The following is a 13,349-nucleotide window of genomic DNA, read 5'->3' as shown; positions in this document are numbered from 1 at the left end:
ACAATAATAAATTTCAGTGGAACCTTGTTATAAAGAAGGGTCAAAGGACTGGCGCAAAGGATATCATTAGTTACACCGAAGGCTTTGTTATGTAGAGGTTTGTTATATTCAGGTTCCACTGTGCTCAGCATTACTACTTACATGTAAGCTGGCCTCTTCTGTATCCTTGCTAATTTCTGTTTTTCCAATAACAAGTGGCGGTATATACGCAGAATTTCTTAATGATAAAGGCAGTTCAGCCCTCTGTTCATCAATACGATTTGACTGAAAAAAAAATCACACTGTTAGAACCTACCCTGTTGTATTCATTATTCAAAATTGCTGACTTCTTGATCAATGCTTCTCAGAAAAACAGTAGACATTGTAACTTGGTTTTTTCTAGTTATTGCCCTGGAATCTTATTTGCAAAAAAATCTTTGTTACAACAAAACATTTTCAGGAATTATTTGTTCTCATCTGCAAAGAAAAGTTGCTGATTTAAGATTTGCTGTAACACCAGTAACAGGTGCATGTGTGAATTTATGTATCTGCATGACCCACATTAATTTGGCAGCAAGTAAAAATATCTCACCTGCAATTTTCCAATAAAATCAAAAAATTGATTTTGCTCTTTCTGTAGGCAAAGACAAAAGAAATGGATTATAAAGATGGGTTCTTGACCTTTTCACTCGCAGAATGGAAAAAGGTGCTACTGAACAATAAATGAGGCTTCATGTATTATCACTGAAGTTTCCTTACATTCCATGAGCATAATAACATGAAGCAATTTAGAAAGTAGATAATCTAGCAATGTAGAGGTGGGAGGGGAAAGGGGGATGGATGTGCTTGGCTTGAGGGTTGGGGGGGTGGTCACTCCTACATTTTAGTTATATGGGGATGTGTCCCTCAACTATGTAGATTTCTTGCCTCTCTGTTTCTAAAAAAGGGTCTCACAATTACCCCTTATCTCTGGAAAGGGGCTATATTTTTCTTCAGTTTGACTTTGAAACAGGGTTAATTTTTCCCCATAAATATCCCTGATTATTCTTGATCAAGCTTAGGCGTGAACCTTAGCTCTTCTTGTCATTTTATAACTGAGCATTTTTTAAGCACAAGTTCCATAAGAAAAGGAAGGAGCTTTGTATGGAAACAAGGTCAACCCTAGCCTCATGTTTACTCAGGGGCTTGGATCCTAAGCCTATAACCATACAGGATGTAATATGGTCTACTAAGATCAATCTACTCTTAATTAAGCTTTCAAGAAAGTAGGGCAAGTCTTGTATACAGTTTTAAAATGTTACAGGCTAAATTTGATTTCAGGTAAAATAATTATCATTTCCTTTGTCTCCTGGAGGGATAGGAGACAAAGGAAATTGAGAATCAACCTAGCTTAAATCAAAATTCACCTGAAATCAAACTTGACCTGTAACATATTACATATATTTGTGTCAGTAAATTAGCATATTGGATACTAGCCCCTTTACAAAGCAAAATTAAAGAGTATTTACAAATTTAATTCACAGCACTCAAACGATACAGATTTACTGATTTCATTGCGACAAAGTAGCCAGTCTTAGGCAATCAAATGGCAATGCCAATTCTTTAATGTATGAGATTCTCTACTTTCATCTCTAATCTGGCAATTTACAGTCATCACTTCAATCATACCATTGCCATTCCAGTCTCAATAGATGGCATAGTCCCTGTGAAGGACCAGGTGCCGGGATGCACACAGGACACTGTAGTGTAGTTTGCTTCTCTACCATAGCCTTGCCCTACAAAACAAACAAAAAATACAGAATGTGGGGAACTGTGATTTCAAAAGATAAAACTCAAACATCACGTACGAATGCTGATGCTTCAAGTGCTGTATTGGTACAGACTGTTTATTGTTTACATAATTAACAATATTTCGCATTTTTATTGTGTGTATGAATTAACACCTAGCCTGCCAAACAACCTAAAGACTGAACTTAAATGCAACTAAGTTTTACAATACACTGGAAAAAAAATATTAATATTTGTTGGGATAATACACAGCAAGTAAAAACTCTATGCTGGTCACAATATTGGTTCCATATTTGTGCGACTGCATTTGCTTGGTTATAGTTCAAACAGAATAAAAGAATAACAGAATGTCAATAACAGAATCAGTCTATCTTCTCGCCAAAGTTATAAGTCTTTAATTTGTAATTACTTAACCAGTATTGATGCTGGATTTTATCACTTTTTTTGAATTAGCCAAACTAAGTTTGCTGCACATGTGTATGAAGCACGGAAGGAATGCAGAATTGTATTGATACTTGTAGGTGGGTTGAAAGATGTGAATAAACTTGTTGAGTTTTTGCCTAAAAGAACAGGCAAGCCTGTTATCTGATAAAATTGAAAAACTCTGGATTTTTGATCCAGATGCCTGCTCTCCAGTTCAGTTAATCTTCACATTGTACCCCCTAGTTCAGCATAATGGCTCATTAGTAAGTGGAAGAAAATAATCAATATCAAAGCCCCAGGGCTCAGCATAATAAAAATGTATAATACTGGTAATTCATAAAATAATCATTTAAGCCTGAAAACCATCAAATGCAACATTGGCTAAGAGATTCTGCTGATCAATATGATTTAAGTGACATAAAAAAATAGTGACGTAAATGTTTGTTGCAGACATGACCGCATCTTGCAACCAGGAGTTTTGTCTCAGATTGACCACTGAAATTGCTTTTCTAATCTTTTTTGTTGTTAGTGTTGCTTTTGAGGTTCTCCTCTTCCACTTTTGCAAAAATCATGATTTGCTTGCAAATACAATTTCTATGTAAAACACGACTGGAAAAACAAGTATGCTGAAGTAATTATTGTCACTCTTCAATACAATCATGGCCATGTCTTCCTTCACGTATTTTCTTGACTTATTTAAGTTCTTGTTTCAATCAATTTTAGAGAGTTATTACAAACTTTTCACTGCATTAATTTAACTGTGATGGGTTTCCATCAAAGATGAAATGTTGAACTCTTGACTGGGGGACCAGATTTCCTTGATTTGCATATGTATGAAAGAACTTTTTCGCATGACTTATGATTGAAAAACTAGTGTATGATACTTGTGGACTGTGAGCCTTTCTATGGGCACTTGGAGATGTTGTTTTCATTACGTGTTTTCCACCAAAGCGTTGGTTTTTCAAACTAAGACGTTGCATATTATGAGTTGTTTTGCTTGGTAATGCTGTGAGTGAACTTAAGTAGCCATGTAGATGACCATGGAAAGGAAATAATGATAATAATAATAATAATAATAATAATAATAATAATAATAATAATAATAATAATAATAATAATAATAATAATAATAATAATAATAATAACAATAACAATAACAATAACAATAATAATAAATAATAATAAGCCCAAGATTAAAGCCTCCCCACATGCTGGCACCAACACAACATCCTCAAGAAGCCTGACATGAACCCAAAATGCAGACTGTGTTGCCGTTTCGACGAGACCATTGACCATCTGGTCTCTGGCTGCCCTGAGCTGGCTAAAACTGAATACATCCACTACCACAAAATGGCAGCTGCACACATGCACTGGAAGATCTGCAAGGAGTTTGGCATTGAGGTGAAGGAACAATGGTATGAGCATGAACCCAAGGCCGTCACTGAGAAGGATAGCATCATGATTCTGTGGGACATGCCCATCCACACTGACAGAACCATTGCAGCTAATAGGCCGGACATTATGCTAAAGAGCAAGAAGGACAAAACATGCCTTCTCATTAACATGACTGCTGTACCCCTTGACACCAACACCACAGTACAAAGACTTGGAAATCGAGGTTGAACGAATGTGGGAGCTCAAAACAACAACAGTCCCGGTGGTTATGGGAGCCCTTGGTACCATCAAGGAGGACATGGAAAACTACACCAACAAAACTCCTGGCAATATCAACATTCATGAACTCAGAAAAGACTCCTTTCTACAGCCCACCTTCTCAGACGGGTCCTTTCCATCAAGTAGAAACCCTCTTTGCCTTCCAAAGTCCATGGTTTGGACTCGGATGTTGAGAGAGAAAATCACTTGCAATTAAACTGGAATATCTGATATAACAATAGTAGAAGGAGTGTATTGGAGTTCTAGCGTAAGGAGGAAAACCCTAAGGGGCCTTTTTAGCCATTGGTTATGACTCATTCCCTTAACAAGTAAATTGGTGTAAGATCAGCTAGTGCTCAAAGCAAGAAATAACAATAATACAATACTACTACTACTACTACTAATAATGATAATAATGATAATAACAATAAAACATGTTTAATAAGCAAAACAAAATTTCTAGAGGTGCAGCACACTTTTTGGCCCATTTCTTTGCCATCATTGCCCCACTAATGAAAATGGCAATTGTTTATAATCATTGCTTTAACCTTTACGATTGTTGTTTCATTAATAGCCATGATCGCGACTTTGATTTTATTGCAAATACCCATAAGAGAGCCTTAACTGTTTTCATTAGGACTAAAACAGTTATGGATGTGTATATGGCCATTTTCACATGACTGAACTTTGCAAAAGGGGTTTTGATATATTCTTGCTATTGCAGCTTCTCCAACCCTTTTTTAGCTGGTCTACAAAACTATATATAACTTTATCTGTTGAAACAAGGAAATTTGTATCAATACATATTGATATGATGTAATCATTTAAGACAGTCAGACAGTCAGTCAAGCTTCTAGCATTCCTTCAGACAAAAAAATTTAGCACCAAAACTTGATGTTTGTACATGTAAGGCATCTCTTCTAAGAAAATTTTCAGTTAAAGACGTTAATGGCAGGAGCTAGGACATCTTGATAAAATCGAAACTAATAACTAACTCCGTGTGGGTGGTTTGAGAGATGAGTGTGTCATGATTGAGAATAACACGATGACTTCACCTTTGTGGTTTTCGATTGTGAAGAACAAAGGATGAGCGTGTATAGATTATCACAATGAATAAAAATACAGCTACTATTTCAAACAAAGATTTTTTGTTCACATCATTTTGCCTCGATTTGCCTTAACTAGCAAAACAGAGTCAGCTGGCCGTAAAGACTCAATATCCACACTGCCGCCTACATCACCAAAGATAGTTAGTTACACAGATGTTTGAACACCCAGTCAAGGAATTATGTCGCTTCGCATGAATCACTTTTTAAAATTCTATAGAGAGCTATTAAAACATAAACAGTTAGGCTTCGAAGACAATGACATAACTGTTATTGTAAATTTAAAGGAAATCTGCCGCGTGTTCTTAAAGATGGATTTGAAAATGAAAAACCTATATTTAAGACCATTTACCACATTTCGCTACGTAATATATGATGATGGCATAAAAACATTGAGGTCTAACGAACCTTCAACGATGAAACAGGATTTGCCAATCAGCAGATTAAGACCCTATTATACTAGGAAATAGGTGTAATTAACTCTTTTGCCGCTGCTTGCAAAGGGAATTAAATTCAATGCAATAAACGAAAGAACCGATTACACGAGATCTCGACAAGAAATGTCTTTGATGGCAGGACTGACAATTTTCAACAATTTTATACAACTGGGCAAATTTGTTTCACCAAAAGTGCTTGAATCGATTTACTAAATACCTTTAGCGCTAAGAATACCCAATTCCAATTAGGGAAGGAAACATTCTGAACAAATTGCTTTGAAAGCCGCGATCATAAGATTCCTTACAAATTTGTTCTTGTTAGAAGGCTTTATGACACAACACATGTGGTAAAATGTTATTCTTTATAATAACACCAGAAACTAAACAAACCTAATTGGAATTCCGAAGGCAAACAGCGAACCAAAATCAACGAGAAACATAACAAACATGTTTCACTTACCGTCAGCTCGGGCAAGAGGACTTTGTGATAATTTAAATGAGAAAGGTTTCGTAAAAATTCCAGTCTTCACAAGTTACCGCGTAACGCCTTGAACAAAGGGTCACGAAACTAGAGTTCGTTTTATGATCTTGCCGAACTCTATCCTATGTATTTGTGGCTTGTGATCAGGACAAATTTGTTGTGCAAATATTTATCTGCCAATCAACTATAGAAACAATAAAACGACTCAAAATGCTGCAACGCTGTTGATGCAAGGAGTGAAATTGGCGGCGTAGATTGGTCTGCCAGTCGTGACGAAAGTGCTGTGGCGAATATAGTAAATGAGATTTACATATTATTTTCCCATAAGCGAAAGAATCGAAATGATACTTAGCGATTTCTCTTACCTTCAATATACTAAGTGTAAACTACAACTATACCGCTAAAACACGAAAATACAAAAGAAAACAATACTAACTGACATACTGGTGTGAAGATCGCAAGACGTGCCCGTTGACAAAAGTTGGGTTTTCCGGCCGGCAATCTTTAGAAAACGGGAAAAAAAACAATGGAAATCTAACAACACTTACCGCTTCTGTACACCTGATAGAATAAAGTTGATGAATTTACGAGGCCTCCGGCGAGAGCACAGCACAAAAAGACAGAAAATCTAGTTAAACTTTTTCGACATTTTTCCTGTTCAGAATTCGATTATTTGGAAAGAATACCACTGACCTGTGATCACAGGGCTCGCGGGAGCAGGACGAGGCTCAAAACTCTTCCAAGGGATTGGCCTGGTTTTGCCTCAATTCCAGGCAATGCAATTTCTCTTTTTTCGGTAAAGTATTATTTTAATGTTACTTTGCTGCCCTTTCTTCTGAAGGAACTCCGTATTTTGCAATGCAAGGAAGTACTGAAGTTCGGCGCGGGAAACGTGATAGTAGAAATAAGTACCATGGTTTAAAAAGGCCTATATTTAATGCGTCTCCATTGGTAACGGTGTAAATAATGAAACCTTATTATTTTCCTGTTTAATTGTCATGTCCCCTGAAACAATTATGTACGTTACTAATTTTAAAGATCGATTCATCGACTAACTTCGCCTGGTGTCTGCTTTTGTTATTAAGGTTATTTGGCCACAAAAAAGCATTTTTTCATCGTGATCATTTTTCTGTTAAACCTCATATACTAATATTTTTAACAGTTTAATATCCGTGAGAACCGCAGGGAAAAAAATCCATGACAACAAAGTACGTATACAAGAAGTTAAAGGCTAGAAAAGGCTAAAAACTGATGCCAATTTTACTGTGCTAAAATTGTCTTAACTGGTACTAGTTTTAAACATCCTGATTGTCAACACTTTCTATGGCGTTATTAGCTTCTACATGTCGTAATTTCCAGAACTGCACGCGCTGGATAACTTAATTGAATTGAGAGTGACTGTTCTAAGTGTTTCCAATAACAGGAAAAATATATATATTTATAGTTCTTTTCCGCCATAAATAGACCCCCAGTAATTTTTATAAACAATTGACACCTTATTTTTTTGTGATGACTTTGACCAGCTGTGTTTTAAGATAAAAGATGTTTTTAGAAGTTTAAAGATTGTATTGTTTGGAAAGAGAACGACAAAAAATCAAGACTTTTAATACGCACGCGACTTCTTGAAATATTTGGTCTTTTCAGTTAAAGCACAACTACGCAAGAAACTGATGATTTAAAGGAGTGAATACATGTTCGTTCTATATCCTATATTAGAAGGGGTATCACCTGCACTCGAGGTACTTGTTGGTAACATGCAAGTTGAATTTCCCAAGACAATGAGAAGTGGAAAATAAATGAAAGCTTTCAAGTTAATAACAATACAAAATTGCTTTTAAGGCATGCTATTTTTTGAATCACTATTCTACTGACTCAACAGCCTTCAATTGAAATTAACATCCTTCAGTAATCGTGCGTGAGCAAATCACACTCAGCTCTGTTCCGCCCTCTTTATTAACCTTAAAGTCGCCATCAATAATTAATATACGCTTTGATTTGCTCTCTTCTAATATATGTTATATTATATGATTCATCTTTTTAATTTGATGCTCATCAGAACGTATTAGTAGATGAATACACACGCAATTGTTGAATAAATTATCTGGCTTTAGCTTAAGTGTTTATATCAAGGAAGGAGGGTGGCTTGTACAGACAAGCAACCACTAAATGGATTCTTCGCGAGAAGTACACTTCCGCCCGCTCACTTGTGATCAAAAGATTAAACCAGCCGTAAAATTTGATTAATTCTCAGGCTTGTTTTCAACTGCATAGTAGTAAAGAAAACAAATTATCTGACTTTAGCTCAAGTGGTCATATCAAGGAAGAGGGTGGTTTGTAGAGACAAGCAAGCATTAAATGGATTCTTCGTGAGAAATACATGCACTTCCGCCAAGAGCCCATCAGCTCCTGACTTCCGCCTGATCTCTAGTGAGGAAACCAGAGGTTAAACCAGTCTCGCTTGGTGCTTAATTCTTTTCCACATATTTACTTACTTGGTACGATCAGTAGCTGATCATCCTAAAAGTAAAGGTTAGCCAAGACTGATTTTTTCAGGCTTTTTTTTCAGCTAAATAGTAGTAAAGAAAATAACTTTTTTAGCTTTTTTTGTTTTAGAGAAAGAAGGAAAGATAAGTATTTCAACTTCCGTTAGACAATATACGTAGGCGGTTTTCATATCTGCAAGGATCTCATGATGAAATTTTGTCAAGCAACATAATCCGTGGATTCTTGATGGTAGACAGTACAAAACAGACGTCCACCAGGTACTCTATAATGGACAGAAGATGCATTTTTAAGGCAGTATGCCAAAGGTTTCGGACATTGTCTCCTTGTTCTTATGTAGATCCGGCTTAGACAAGACGCTTCACCACATCTTCATTCGAGTGCACGAAATAATTTAGGATTGACAATAACATATTTTGTTATCGCTTAATTCATAGCCATCATGCCGACATGAAATTGTTTAAGTCTCGGATTTACGGAAACAGTGGTCCAGGACGGTTTGTCTATGTCTCTTGTCGAAATTAATCGCTAATTTGGCATTGAGGTATGGTATACACCGTGTATGATTAGTAGCGAGCTGTTACAAGCAATGGCCACGGCCGATGGCAATGAGAGAGGCGTCTTAAGAAAAAAAAATTACTCACAAACACACACACCCCAAGAAACAAACAAACAACAAACAAACAAAAAGACCAAAAAACAACCACAAAAAAATATATATATAGATTTGACTAACATGCAACTTTACACGTGCAGCACACTTTTTCTTTTTTTTTTTTTGTACATCACTCTTCAGTTTGCCGTCACCGCGCTACAAGTGGACGATGTAAAACTTCCTTTATTTAATAGTTAACACAAGACAGCGATTTTCTCTTTTTACCCGAACATGTAACCCATTAGAATTCAACTCCAGAAAAGTTGAACGAGGTGGAATAATCATAGTGACCAGATTTGAAATAACACGGGTGATGACGTTTTTGTTACTGTTCCCATCGATGGTGCAATGCCTAAGTTCCTTATTGAAAGAGGAACTCACCTGACCATCGAAAAAGCCCCGAGGTATTCTTCCTTAAATAAGTTCTATAGGTATATGCGACGCCAAAAGGTATAGTTTATACAGTTAATTTCCTACTCGGTAGTGAAGTTCGCAAGTCTAATCTTTTACTTCCCCCTAACAGTCTTACACACTTGAACGTCTCCAAAATTCCCAACAAAGCTGTCGCCAATTCTTTCTGAAGATCGACCATTTGTGAGAGATGAGATATTATGGGATTGTTGGGAAATGTTGATTGAATACTTAGTCAACAATACAGTTCTAGAGTAGTTGGTGGCATTTTAATAGAGTGCTGGGTCCTCATTAAATCCTCCCTAAACACTGCCGCGCCTAAAAATTCCACCGATGGGCAGCTTCGAGAACAAAAGACGCCATACTTGAATACAATATACTCAATAAAAATTTCTAATTTTAGATTCTTTCTGGACGCGCCTGTCCTGAAACAAGAAAATACTCCTCGGGGCAAAAGTGCCCCGACGTATAACTTTTGGATAATAAACTATTTAGGAAAGTACTTTTCACTCTTCCTAATTTCGGTAAAATTTGGCTCATTTTGGGCCTTTTCCTCCCTTGATATTTCGCTGATCATACTTTTAAGTGATATAGTAGTTATTAATAATGCATGAAAAACTAGAATTAATCCTTTCAATGAACTCTGTTGCCCTAAAATCCACGGGCGTTTTTGATAACAGTTCGAACAAGGGTTGGTTGTTGAGCATTCTCTGCGCTGAGCTTTTCTTATTAGGTTTTAAAACGTTTTTAGTTAAATGAGAAGGTTATCGTACTGAGTAAAACCTTTTAAAACGCATGAAAACGTGCCCACCTGTTTAAAGGCCATACTGAGTCATTAAGGCTAAAGGTACTAAATTAAAACTAACGTAAAATAAACATTATTATGCCGATTAAGCATGATATTATGTGTCTAGAGACTCTAGTTTATAATTACACAAAACATCAAAATAGCAAGGCTTTCACTTCAAGCAAGAATTTAGATTTGGACTTGACGTACTTAAAGAGTTACCGGTGAAAATAGAGTTATTAGTTTGTCTTGAAGTGTCTAGCGATTACTTGCCGAGTTATGCTTGGTAGTAAAGTTTGGCGGTTTTACCTTCTGTCTTACACCTAAAGTATCTGCCTTTTCTTCCAGCCAAAAATTGAAGTTCCGTTATAGTTTGGTATAAATTGAAAATGTCTTGAATGGCTAGGAAACGACTTCTGGAATCCTTAGGTGCCTTAGGTTGGGTTGCGCGATTTCTCATTCGGGATGGTTATCTGGCATTGTCGCTGGTAACATAGCCGAACTGATCCGTATTGATTCAATAAAAAACGCGGAACGAGTTGTTAAACCACAGACTCAATAATACCTCTTTTCGAGTATAGAAATGAGAACAACGGTTTCCTTTTAATACGCATTTCCAGTCAGTATTGGTAAGTTTATATTGAATAGAAAACCACTCAAAAGCGGAAATCAAAGGGGGAAAGTCAGGAAGAGAATACTGGGTTTAAAAAAGCCATAATAAATACAAAAGGAAATCCAAAAGTTGGATACTAAAATAACAGACTACCCGATTTAAACTGGAAATTTATATAAAGAAAACTCTGACCAAGCAAATCGCCTTTAAAATCTTTTTCTATCCTATTTGAATGTAACTGACTGTTACAAATGACCAAAATTTAGGTGCTCAGATAAGATCAGATTAGCTATTCCTGTTTGCAGGCTAGTGTGACCATTTTATTTTAATGGCTTTTAATTTGCAACTTTTATCTTAGTTTTTAAGTCAAACTATAGTGTAAATTGGAGTTAAATGAAGAAACGTTTCTACCTTGAGAGCAGGCCTTGCGACGAGCAGAGGTTTCTCTCCTGCATGCATGGCTTTTAACATCTACGAAGTCGTTCGCGTCGCTAATCTGTCGAATAGAGGGTTTGTTTGGGCGGAAAAAAGCCAACTACGCGTCAAGGAACTTCGTAAACGTTAAAAGCCATGCAAAGAGAAAAGATCTGCTCGCAAGGTAAAAACCTTAAAAGAAAAATCAGCCAAATGGGACGGTTATCTGGAATTTCTAGCTGTACGTTTTAAGGAATCTTTTTTCTGCTATTAAATATACGTTTTTGCAGTGTAATCGTAACGTTGTTGTGTTTTCTGCTCCAAACCAATAAATTTGAATCTACAGCTGTATGATGACGATTTTTATCGTTAAGTTGTTGAAAGTGCATGGCGAATAAACTGAATGGAATTTTGATTTGCAGTTTAGAATTTAATTTCACTAACTACCTGAAATAATTACAATATAAGTATTATGTTATTAGATCATAAAATGTTCTATGTGGTCTTTATCGTGATAATTAACATTCAAGCTCTCTAAATCTAGTGGAAATCTTGGAGAGGGCAACCTACTAATAAAGTTCGTGTCGACTCGTGACAAAAGTCACAAACGTGATGTAAGATAATACAAAGAGAAATATTAGAACACGAAAGAAACAATGACTTTGTTTTCAAATTGTTTAAAACGCCTCCACTCTTATAAAAATAGAGAATTAACCAAAACAGGATGTTCAAAGAATCACGTTTAAATCATTGCACGACTTGTTATGGAGCACGTGTTAGCAAAAAAATACGAGTAGATTAGTGCACAGGAAAAAAAAAAAGCACCAATATTATGAATCATATTTTATGTAACAAAAATATTGGACCTTTTTGGTTTTAGTTGCAAACATTGGGCATCCTGTTTTTAATCGCTCAAACTTGAACATTTTGATAAATCATTAGATTTTAATAGTCCAGTTCACGTAACCACGAATTCAAGTCTGTAACTATGACTTGATACAATTTTAACTTTTTAAGCCGATTGGTAATGTATCGAAATGGCAAACACTGAGTTTAACGTTTTCAAGAATGAGCAACTTTCAAAGCCGACTTCAGTAGACTAATCCGACAGCATGAATCTGCCTTCTAATTCTTGGATATCACCGTCATATATATTTACTGATAACTTGCACAGTTGTTTAAATCGTTTAAATTACTACTTACGCATATTATATTTTTTCTTTCCCGGTTTACCCATGGACGCGATAGGTAACTCTTACAGGTCAGATAAGTAACGCTTTCCGTCGAAAAAGCTGATGGTACGATTGAAACAGAATAAAGGTCAACACTAAGGATGTCATCGCTTATGATGGCCACAAGACAGTCATATGCTGCTTTTTCTGATACAACGCTCCTCATTTATTCAGTATTTGTGCGTGGAATGTGGTCACCACTTGAAACACGCGCCAACTTAAGCACCTGAAGCGGCTACTAGGCGCCTGTTTAGGAAGAGAACATTGGCGCGGTTATCACATGAAGTCGAGTCCTACGCAAGTTTAAAATAGCTTTATTGTTTTTTCTATTTTTGGATTTCTATTAATAAGTTAGAAATAAAACACTTTAATAACAAGAGAAATAATGAGCTATAGTAGACATGGATTTCGACTAAATAAAGGTTTTAAATATTTGTGTAATAAAGTTGAATTACTTAGATTGAAATAGTCTTTAGTCTTGTCATTTGGGAAATTATGTAGCTAACCCTACCTGTTTCGTGTATTTCTAATTGAAAAACCTGAAAATATCGTCTGTTTTGATTAAAAAATTCAATTGTTGTTCGTTTAAGTCTTGGTACCACAAAACAAGGCGTATTTCCATGCTTTTCAGGAACTAGAAATCCACGTCGAGACATTTGTGGAAACAAGAGCTCTTTAAGTGCACTGTGGCAACCGCCGTGCGCTTACAGACTGAATGATTTCAAGAGAATTATAACAAATTCTCCCCGCATTTATTTATCTCAGTTCAAAGGGACCATCTTCTTTTATTATTATTATTATTATTATTATTATTATTATTATTATTATTATTATTATTATTATTATCATTTCCGTCATCTCTGTAGTT

General features: G+C 35.9%; 1 protein-coding gene and 1 pseudogene across 4 annotated transcripts in view; one reads left to right on the top strand and one right to left on the bottom strand.

Annotated features, from left to right (window-relative positions):
* LOC140946617 (uncharacterized) overlaps nt 1-12,601 on the bottom strand; it is a 29,974-nt gene extending 17,373 nt beyond the window's left edge. The window contains exons 1-4 of one of the 4 annotated variants that reach the window (XM_073395736.1): nt 12,453-12,601; nt 1,648-1,754; nt 572-613; nt 142-264 (exon numbers count right to left, since the gene is read on the bottom strand). In XM_073395736.1, the coding sequence (XP_073251837.1) occupies nt 142-264; nt 572-613; nt 1,648-1,754; nt 12,453-12,486 (306 nt within the window). In that variant the 5' untranslated portion in view covers nt 12,487-12,601. Of the gene's footprint in view, nt 1-141; nt 265-571; nt 614-1,647; nt 1,755-5,846; nt 6,248-6,303; nt 6,560-12,452 lie in introns of those variants that run through there. The other 3 variants (XM_073395740.1, XM_073395752.1, XM_073395747.1) reach the window with 3 other exon arrangements.
* On the top strand, nt 3,556-3,990 carry LOC140941025 (uncharacterized; annotated as a pseudogene).
* Nucleotides 12,602-13,349: the final 748 nt, after the last annotated feature.

Source organism: Porites lutea, chromosome 1 (assembly GCF_958299795.1).
Source record: "Porites lutea chromosome 1, jaPorLute2.1, whole genome shotgun sequence".
Taxonomy (NCBI): Eukaryota; Metazoa; Cnidaria; class Anthozoa; order Scleractinia; family Poritidae; genus Porites; species Porites lutea.
The sequence above is the reverse complement of the archived record's forward strand: the minus strand, read 5'-3'. Positions and strand labels throughout refer to the sequence as shown.